Source organism: Pteropus vampyrus, unplaced genomic scaffold, assembly GCF_000151845.1.
Source record: "Pteropus vampyrus isolate Shadow unplaced genomic scaffold, Pvam_2.0 Scaffold11, whole genome shotgun sequence".
Taxonomy (NCBI): Eukaryota; Metazoa; Chordata; class Mammalia; order Chiroptera; family Pteropodidae; genus Pteropus; species Pteropus vampyrus.
In genome coordinates, this window is record NW_011888792.1 from 12,182,701 (window position 1) to 12,194,084 (window position 11,384).

General features: G+C 32.4%; 1 protein-coding gene across 1 annotated transcript in view; it reads right to left on the reverse strand.

Annotated features, from left to right (window-relative positions):
- Positions 1 to 11,384, reverse strand: part of KIAA0825 (KIAA0825 ortholog) — a 364,821-nt gene that overhangs the window by 307,654 nt on the left and 45,783 nt on the right. The window contains exons 4-5 of the mRNA XM_023522742.1: positions 3,928 to 4,096; positions 343 to 1,012 (exon numbers count right to left, since the gene is read on the reverse strand). Coding sequence (XP_023378510.1) covers positions 343 to 1,012; positions 3,928 to 4,096 — 839 coding nt within the window. The remainder of the gene's footprint in view (positions 1 to 342; positions 1,013 to 3,927; positions 4,097 to 11,384) is intronic.

Below are 11,384 nucleotides of genomic sequence, written 5' to 3' on the forward strand. Positions count from 1 at the left end.
TATATATAAATATAGCTGAATACATATGTGTGTTTATATGTATATGTATATACACACATACAGTTTCAGTTTCACTAAATAATTTATGCAATCAAAAAAACAAACTCCTATTGGCAATATTTTTGATTTACACTTCCATTATCTTTAATAATTTAAATAACTGGAAAGAAAACACTTCTATTACTAACAGCAAAAGGAATTCATAAGAGAAATTGTGTACTGTAAAATTTTACAACATTTATTTTCAAGTTTGTAATTAGGTTTAACCAAATAGAGAAATGTTAGAAAATTAAAGATCAAAAGGTTTAAAGTTAAACTGAACAAATTTTTAAAATCACTAACCCAAAGCATGCACTGCTCCTCTATGCCTGCTGGAGCTCTTGCTTGTTTTAATCACTCGGACAGCACTTTCTTTGAACAGCAGCGCACAAAAATTTGCAAGAAATTTTGCCATTTCTTCTGTAACAGTATCCAGGTAAGTTTCTTTAATGAATTTCACTGCTGAGGATGGAGGTAAAATTTCATGCAGTGTGTTAAAATCCTCTTTTATCATTGAGTCTAACTTAAGCATTGCACTTTGGTATTCATGAACCAGCATGTCTAAATTTGATTCTCTTCTGTAAGAAGGAAAGCAGTTCTGCAGAAGTTTAGCCAACAGTTTATTCTGTATATTTTGATACTTGATTATAACTTCTGATTCTGAATAAAGAAACAAGAGTTGTTGTATGCACTGATTTTTCAACAAAATTTTTTGCCGTGAATTGTTTATTTCATTATGGCTTTGTAATTTGCTCACTAAGAAGCGTCGAAGATGTAGTCTTATATCATCCCATATAGTCTTTACATCCATGGAGGAATGATCTTCGACAGAATGAAGAGAAGTCCTCGAGAGGAAATGGAAAGATGTTCCACTTAGAGTTGATGGAAATGAAATGCAGCTCTGGCAGGAGAGGTCCCAAAGTAAATCCAATATCATTTCTTCTTGATTTTGTTCATTCTTCAACAAATCTTGCTAATAAAAGTAAATTATAGTGTTAAGAATGTGATTAACTATAAGAGAAACAGGAAAAAATGATTTCTATAGTCATATACAACTTCATAATAATTCATTTCAAATTAGAATCAATACTCTGGTGCTCTTCATGATTTATTTTGCATTTGAAATTTAATCAATTCAGACATTTTAGAATGTTAGCTTTATAATCTGTTAAATTTTGCAAAACCCAGGTGATGAACTATATTTTCAATCAGAATTCTAGACATAGTTTTTAGCCTTCATTCTTACCTACCTCAATTAACCTAGGCTGTATAAAAACTGTAGCTTAAAAATCTGTAGTAAAACATCAATTAAAATGCATTCCTCTGAGAAGATAAATTCAAGATTATATCCTAATTAATTCCTGGTAGATAATTTTTATGTTTGAATGAGTAAACCTATTATTATAGAAGCCTAAATGAACATACAGAATGGAGACCTTTAAATATAGTACATGTGTAAGGGTTACTAATAGCTGCCATCCTAAGAAATAAAATTTAATACATTTAAAGACTTTAACTTTCATTTAAATTCCTTTTTTGAGAGTCATGTTAAGAAAGATTTTACTTTGGAAATTAATCAGAATATTTCAATTTTCTCCAAAGAAATAACTGACTCAAAATAGGGGAAAAAATACTCTCTGAATCATTTCCTAATGACGATATGAAATTATTTCTTTATACTTTCCATGCTGACAGAAAACAATGAGAGGTATAATTATCAACAGTAAATAGACAAAAAATTACTTTCTTTTTGGACTTTGAATTTTACATACACACTTTACATAGTGACTTTCCTAATTATGTCTATTTCAGCTAATACTAAAATTGGTTTATATTTTCTCAGTAGTAGCAAGCTGATTATAGAAAAATGGAAGCAAGTTTCAAGTGGTATAAAAACAGGCTGAAATTTTTTACTGGTAGAGATATCACAGGTGTTAATGTGTGATTCAGAATTATGAACAACTCCTAGACAAATTCCAGGAATCTTTCAGTCACTCTAAGCCTTGCAATGTCTGATTTAATGTTTTATCTGTAATAAATAACATTCAAAATCTACATAATATTTTATTATATAAAAACACTTTTTTCATATAGTCTGGTTTATTTATAATGAAAATGCTGTGACATATTTAAAAACCCAACTTACAGATAAGGACGCTAAAGTACGGCATTTAAATTACTTTCCAATCGTCACATACAATAAAGCATAGAACACAGGATGGATCCCTGGCTTCATTCTCCTGGTCCTTATTCAATCTACTACACTCTAGAAAGCCACAAAGTACATTGTCCTTTCTGAAGCTTCTCTCTCTTCTCCCTGTATTTCTTTCTTTTGTTACTTCTGGAAAGAAAATGTCCTTAGAGTCTAGAACATCAGTATAATAGTAAATTCTATAAAGCAAATGAGACGTGTTAGTGCCTCAACCTTCGGTTTTTTTTAAGTCAATGACTGTAAATATTTGATCAAGCAAAGTATAATAGTTTACAGAAGTTTAAAATATGTGTCTAGTATGATTGCTTAAATTTTGAATATAACTTCAGGATAATTGCTGTAATGAGGACCTCATTTTCTTATTTAAACAGCTAGATAATTAATAAAAAGAAAATTTTCTAGGGAAAAAAAGAGATGTATGAAAAATGCTGTCAGGGTTGACAATTTAAGCATGTAAAAACTTGATAATAAGGTCATTTTAATCTGGATCTGTTTTAATAATGTGGTTCTTTCCTCAAAATAACATGATCAATGATGTAAAAAAACCTAGGTCTCAAACAAGCCTATCAGTCTAATGAATCTGAGCAAAACTAAGGCGGCCTTTGCCCTGCAGTGAATAGAGAATGACTTATGTGTGACAGATTAAAAGATAATTAAAAGCTTTTGCTTTTAATTAAATGAGAGAGCATTATTACATCAATATTAATGAAATTCAATACACATGACTCTTAATAGAAATTAAAGGAATAACTATATCCATATTTATTCTTCAAGGCTCCACCTTCAAGAGATAATGGGTAAGAGGATTTTCTTGAAAGAATCAGGCTTTAGGGCATATAGTCTTCCTTTCTCTTCCTTTTATTACTTTATAAACATTAAAGAGACATCTGCAATAATAACGGCCCAAAACTATTTTCATCTGATTCTGTCATCCTAAGCCATCTACAACCTCAAGATATTTTCCACATCTGCCTTAGTCAATGTTTGATGTTTAGACAAAAATGGTGCCCCTTTTTCTACTAAATTAAATCAAAACCATAGCCACAGAAATACTCCTTTCTAACATTTGTGCTCTTTCTCTAGAAATCTGTTTTTGCAAGCTAACCACCTTTGTAGAAGTAATAAAATAACTGCTCTTATTAAAATCTACAAAAACTTATTTAACATAGAATGTGGTCAGTATCAAGGAATGACCAATGTAATAATTCTCCATCAATTAACAGTGGTTTCGTATAAATTGCTGCCTTGATTGAAAAGAACTGGACATGCCTGCAGGTTGGGGATGAAAGGAATGATAGACAAGGCTACTTAAATAGATATAATCGATGGTGATTTTATTGTGCTTAATAATGAGAACAGAGAAAATGAGTAGTTGTGAAGGGACACAAAATGTAATAAAAATAAACCTTTCTGGTAGACAGTTGTGGTACATATCAATACAATTTGTGGTGTACATCATATCACAAATCACCCAGGAATTATGTTTAAATTCCATTTATATAATGTTTCATTTTATTGATAAACATCAGAGAAAAAAATAAAAACAAATAGCTCACTAGATTCCATTGGGGATATGGAAACAAAACAAAACACACACCACAGCCCCTAGATATGGTAGGCTAATATGGTTACTAAAATAAATATTTACATATAGAAATTGAATGATTTTTTTTTACCAGTGTTTTGAGAAATTTTATCAAATCTCCATGGGGAATAGAAGGTGACTTGGATGAATTGTAATTATAGTTATTTAGCCATTGAAAACAGTCAGTTGTTGTTTGCAGCTGCACATCTGGACATTGTTTGTTAGCTTCGGACTGTATTTCTTTAATGCAATGTTCTATGCTATAAAAAAGAAAGAAAATTATTTTGGTAGGAAGTTGGTAATACCTCCATCACATAATATCACAGGCCCTGCAATGTTTATATACCTGGTACCTGGTTGCATACAATTTAGAAAATTTTAAAACATGTCATATGATATGAAAATAACAAAGAGACTATATATTTTTATTTATAATTGAAACCAAAAGCTCAAATTTTCTGGAAGTTTCATTTCAAATGAAATAGAGGAAATATAAGGTATCTAGCTGCTCAGATACAAATTAGTTATTTTATGTTAAAATAAAAATCAAGCAAAGATGCAATGAAATAATGTTCCTCTTGATAGGCAGTGGATGGAAGGCAAAGATAAAATACTCTTGATGACTGAAGACCAGAAACGTATATTATCTACTACTAATAGGTAAGTGACTATATAAAATTATGGAAAACTTTAATCAATGGAATATTAAGAAGTCACAATGTAGATACAAAGAGCTTATAATTTTAGAAGTTGTAAAAGATATGTGCTGTATATACACCATTACTACAGCTAAGTACCTTTTCCTGCCATGAAACTCCATTCCAAAAACAAAAACATATTAAAAACTGCATATAAAAAAAGACTGGAAGGAAATGAAAAAAAATGTTAATAGCAATTATCTTTGAGTGATAAAGTTTGGTGATTTATATTTTTCTGTATTTTCCAAATTTTGGAAGACATAAAGCTCTTTATTTACAATAAATAAAGGAACAAAGAAGTGAGAAAACATGCCAAATTGAATATTCCAACATATGTCTGTTTTTAAAATTCCATTTAAAATATCTTTAGCTCTGATATTAAAGATATACTATGTCTGTGCATTCATAATTATAAATCTTTGTAGGGTAAACTGGTGACCTTAAGCAGAATGTCATCTGTGCAGCCACATGGATATGACATATTACTACCACCTGATGGCAGCATATCTAAACTGCAAGAAAGCTTATAAACAAAATTCATTTGAAGTGAATCCCCTCACCCAAAATTCACAACTTTGCATTTGCCTCTTAACAGTATTAAGAAAGATCTGTTACTAAAATTGTTAATGTTTTGTTAATGTTTTGAAAATATCATTGCTATTAATTATAGATTCCATGTGACAGAACCAGGTAGGCTTTGGAAACCAAGCTCTGGTTATTAAATTGATGTCAATATAAGAGCCTATTCAAAATTCATCAGGTGTGTGTTGCCTATAAAACATACACTGTAAAACTTTAAGAAAGGCTTTTCAGGAGACTTCTGAGCACGACTGAATTCAATCTGAATTACCCTGAAACAAATACATTTTGAGATCCAAAGAGCCTTTTCACGAAAACAAAGAATTTATAAGAAAAATAATACCTCCTTTGGCCACAGGCCATTCAATTTCCTGATGAGAGAGTCCTATTTAGGAATGTCAGTTCTAAAACTGGCATATATTTTCTTAAATTAAGTAAGCACTTCTATGGACTGAGAAACGTGATGCCCTCAGCATACACCTTGACTCTAGGGACCCTTTATCAAAGGCTTTTATTATAGCATCCTCATGTGTCTCATTCAATGAAATCTAATAGATTACAGCAGTGTGAATTGGAAAGGTTCAGTGGTTAGTATATCTAAATCTGTTTCAATGAGGACTCAGCTTTTAGTCTAATCTCTAACATCTGAATCTGGGTTGAGGCCAATAACTACAATTTATAAATAGGGTAAAGCCTTCAGAGGGCTAGATATTTTAGTAATCTGTCTAAACACTGATAAAGGGATTGAGTAGTTATATTTCAGAGGACCTCCCTCATTGATAGAAACTTAAGACAGTTGAGCTGGCTTTTAAAATCATGTTGTCACAAATTTAAAAATGTCAGAACTCATTATATGCACCTGATTGTTTTTAGTTGGCTAAATATCTTGTCATTCTGCCACTCACCACTGTCTATACATCTTGCTCTAAAGATGCAATTGTTTGAAGTCTAGAGATTTATTGCCTGATTATTATATAAGAGAAATATTTTCAAAATTTAAGATGAATGTCACTTTAGTATGTAATCTGACAATTTATCTTCCTTAATTGAGGTCAAAATTAAATTAAAAATTAATTTTCAACATGTAAAAGGTATATGTTAATAATATCAAAGTTACTTATTGAATAAAGGCATATTTAATAAATGTTAACTGAATGGTGAATATGTATTAGATACTGTGATGTAAGGATCCGAACATGAAAAAGACATGGTCCCATACCTTTAGTGAGAGATAGACATGTGAACAAATAACTATAGTACAGTAAAACTTGATCACAGGTGTATATAATGTGCTAGGCGAGTGCATAGGAGGGAGCCACTAAATGTGCCTGTGGAAAGTGTAGAAAGGTTTTCCTTTGTAAAAGATTATATGCAAGGGTATTGATGAATTAAGAAAATTAATGGAATCATTGTACTTAGAATTCCCTGACACCTGGCCCCTGAGAATCCAGTGCTGATCGTGTAATCTGACTGCAAGGTCACTTTAGAACTATATTTCTTTGGGAAATAATAAAAAGCATGAATTTATTTTTATGGTCACAACTACATTTATGCTCATATGTATATGTGTATGTATATATGCACTATCATACTTCCAAAAGGATTGAGATGTCCTACAATTAAACAGACATCATTAAAAAAACAATAGCACAAGAGCCTATTATGGACTGGTGTAGTTGAGGATAGAAAGAGCCACAAAATAGTTAAAGGGAAATAAGAGCTATGTTCCACTGGCTAAAATTAAGAAAACTTTTTTGGTGTAAAGGTTGTGGAAAACATACATGTGTGCTTTCATAGGTGGTTAGAATTTTTGTTTTTATTTTTTAAATCAAGGTAGCAGTGTCATGGCAGAGATTAAAAACTATTTCTAAAGACTATTTTAAAGACTATGGTATGGAAAATTTAAACATTAAAAATGTTTTTTAAAAATTTTACATTTTGATGCTCTTGTTTATACTTCTTACTCATAACATAAATTCAGTCTAAGCAAAAGGCTTTTTCAATTCTATCTCATGTTAAAAAGCACAAAGAAATAGTTGTGAGGTAAATAGAGTTTTCTGGGTTTTAGTTAAGTCTAGCTTATCTAACTAGATTACTAAAATTCCTTGGAATCAACAAGTAATTAATAGAGAAGACCGTGTATAAAAACAAGTGTGTAATTAAACTATAAGTTGTGAAATAAAAATTCATTTTCCTGAGACAAAGATATTTCTGAATATTATTTTTTTTAAAGATTGAGAAAAGGATTCACAAAACTATTTCAATGGCTAAAAAGTACAGTAAGAAATTAAACATTTATGCTGAACTGTTTTCAATTTCAGAGAGGTTTTGGCTATTACAAAATGTTTAACTATACTTTCCTCAACACCAAATCCTGTTAACACCATCTCCTTAAATATTTTTCAAATATATCCTCCTCTTCCATTTCTATCCTGAAAACTGGGCTCAGATTCTAATCTCTCATCTGGACTATATTAAAAGCCTCCCAAGATTCTATTGTTAACCTTCCTTCCTTTTATTCAGAGTTATCCTATAAGGAACATAGTATGAAAGAAACTTCAGAGTTAGGACCTTTTGTAATTTGCTGCTTTACACTGCCCATCCTTACCACTCAAGTTTAGAGAAGCTCTTAAATAATCCAGATTGTTTTAAGAAGGTTCAGAACCAGTGGATGGCTATACCAACGTACAAAATCTAAAGCACTTTCAAAAGAGTCAACCATTTGCAAAATACACCCAAAATTTCCAGTCAGTGGCAGAGTAGCCCTGGCAGTACCAGGTGAGCTGGAACTGAACAGACTCAGCCTAGCATTATATCCCAAGACATAGTTAGATTTCTTCTTCTCCCTCTTAAATTTACATCTGGCTTGAGATTACTTTTCATAGACTGTACTTCTGGAAGCTAAATAGATGTGACACAGGGTTATGTTAACAATATAAATAGAAATTTCCAGAAGTGTTCTATAGGGATATAAGAATATGGCAGTTTAATACTCATGACAGGCAAGAATAGTTACTGTTTCTTCTTTTTTACCAATGGAGACTTGTACAGGACTTTCAGCACAATTACTAAAGTCAGAATGTGGTCCCAATGGTACCCTAATGAAACCAGACAAGCTGTTATCAGGAGGAGAAAAGTAGGGAATCTGCATTAACTAGCATTAACTCTTTACCAACAGTTCCCTTGATTCTCTTTCTGAAAAAAAAAGAGAAAGAAAGAAAAGAGAGGGAGAACATGTGTAATAAGGAGACTCAGAAGAGATCTGAGAACGCTTCTTGTCTACATTTGCATCTCCACTGCCTGGATAAATTCAATCACTAGGCCAGAAAACAGATTTGACTGGAAGTTGCAAACTGAGGGTTTTAATACTAGCTATGGTCACATTATAAGGCAGTAGGACATACAGCACACATTCTCATATACTGCCTATGGGAGAAAAGACAATGGCAGCACTGCTGCAGAACAATTTTACAAGAGCTAATTGTACAACTTCTATGAGACTCCCATAGAGATCAGTGCTCATAAGGAGAGAAGTACACACACGTGTGTACAGTAATGGCAGAAAGACTGTAAATCATGTAACTGCTCAACAAGAGGGCATTAGTTTAATAAACTGTTGTGTGTGTGTGTGTGTGTGTGTGTGTGTGTATGAAATTAAAAAGAATAAAATAGAATTATAGGAGAGAATTTTAAAATATTTTAAGTAAAGAAAATCTAATTATAGTACATACATATAATTCCCATTTGGGTAAAAATGTATTTTTGGGTACATGTCTGTATATGTAGAGAGTATTTCTGGATAGTTATGCAATAATGTATCAACATAGATTGTCTCTGAAGAACAAGACTAGCAGGGGCAGAGGAGTCGGGAATATTTCCCTCATCTCTGTCCTTATGCGCTCAACTTTTCCTTATATTTGCTTTTCTCTACAGTCTGAACTTTGCCATGAGTATATAAAATACATGAGTATTTTATATTACTTTTATAATGTAAAAGAACACTAGCATTTGATGACAGTTTTTTCTACCACATTCTAGTTATCTAAATTCACACTAGTTTAAGATAAAGCAAACAAGATAGATGCCTAATCACATTTATTGACCGTCTTCTAGCCTATTTTGTGCCAGGACTGTTTTAGGCCGTGGGACAATAGTGACGAACAGTGAAAGTCTTTAAAGTAGAAATGAAAGATATAATAGTATCAGCTTATAACCCCCTCACTCAGTTCCCTCACTATAGGATACTCTAGTCATGACATTCTAGAATTAGGACTGTGATTAGCAATAGCAGTGGTGTCAGTGACCCTTTATAAAAAGGCTTGACGCTGCTGAATTTCTGACAAGGCCCTTTTCCAGGGCAAGTTGGTGGGGTCGGACTAGATCATAAGGCATTGGTCATTTAACAGGAAGATAAACCAGCCAAAGCAATCATATCTTGTTACCAGGGCTCAGTACCCTTTTAGTATTCCCTTCTTTGTTCTTGCCCTCATTAGTTGAGCCAGCTCTCCACCAGGCACCCCAGGTTGTTACCTCAGAAGTAGGGCTTACTTCTCATTGGCCTATCAACTATGATCTTCAATGGCAAAAAGAGGCCTAACTATTGTTGGTTCAATATTCTTAGCAGGTCTGGATTTTTAGTACAATGTTACTCATCCTTTTGTTATCATTACGGTTTATAAATAGGTAGACACAATTTGTTTGCTTCCTTCTATTTGCCCAATAGATTCATTTTTCAGCTGGAGGTCAATAACTAAAAGCTATGTATGACATTTGGTGGCAGTGCTACCTACGCTATTCTTAAAGTAAACACATATGTGTATTATATAAATAGGGTGGCATTATTGTCACTGAGGTATTTATATCAAAGCTGAGTTTTCTTCAGATGTATTAAATGAAATGTTCTTTAACTATATTCGTGGTTTAACATTGAATTTAACCTATAAGCAACCATATTCAGGCCTCACCTAGTAGAAAATGGGTAAAAGAACGAACATTTTTTGAGCCTTAATTATGTTAGGAACTGATAGGCATCTGAAGTACACAAATTTCATTTAATCTGCATAATGTTTTATGAGGTAGGCATTATTATTCTGAGGGGTAGAGTAACTCAAGTAAGGACACAGAGTTTTGAATCTACTTACAACTAACTTCTCAAAACATCATTTTGCCTCCTGGTGGTCTAGGGGATAATTTTTTTATTGTCTTATTGCCTATTTGGTCTTATGCTTAGTTGGCCAAGAATACAGGAAGCAAACACACATAAAAATAAGTTATATTTTTCAAAATGTCAAACACTTAAAATTTGTGTATTACTTGAAAGAATCTTTAATAATCATCTAATGGAGCTCTTGATCCCACATTTTACCCTACTCATCTCTCATCTTTCCAAAGCAGACAGAAGCCTAAGGAAAGCATTGAAGGCACATAGTGCAGGAATACTGAAGGCCAGGATCCTGTCTGCCTGGGAGGCATTTTTAATTCTGAGGAGGAGAGAGTCCTGAAAAGGACCCAGAGACAGAAGTAACTAGAAAGTGGTTGTGTAGGTTTTACTCTGGGTTCAAGGGTAGTTGGAGAAACTTTTCAGATTTTTTCCCATTTGGCTTGGTCTTGTTCAGTAGGATAAGAGAAGAGGTAAGGATTCTGTCAGATGGAGTACAGAATAACAGAGAAATGCAAAAGAGGAGTACTAGTACAGGAAGTTAAGAAAGGAGCAAATATTCATTTATATCCTCTTATTTATTAAATAAGTGTCAAAATACTGCCCAAAATAATAATACACAGTACAGTCTTCGAAATGGCTAATTTTCATTTTATACAATTTGCTTCGGTCATAAAATATACTACTGTCTGTCTGTGTGTGTGTGTGTCCACTGGCAGATTTGTGGTTCTGCCATGACAAACCCAAAGTTGCTAGCTTATGATTTCTTTTGGTTACTTCTTTTATAACTTTAGGGCATCATGTGGAAAACTCTGAAGAAAACATTTCAATATAAATTTAGAAAATTTAAGCATTATGTGAGAAATAAGTGTAATCCATGGAATATGTATCTACTATGAATAAGCAGGGTTAAATTTAGAGAAATCATGTACTCAACATCTGTCATAACATAAAGTTAATGCTACCCACTACCCTATCTCCACAACAGATCTCTTGGATTCAGACAGATGATATTATCCATGGTAGCACTTCTTGTTTATTCTTTATGTTAAATTTTTTTTATAAAGTAGTAATCTTGCACCAGTACCAGCAAAACTGATGTCCTATGAGGTA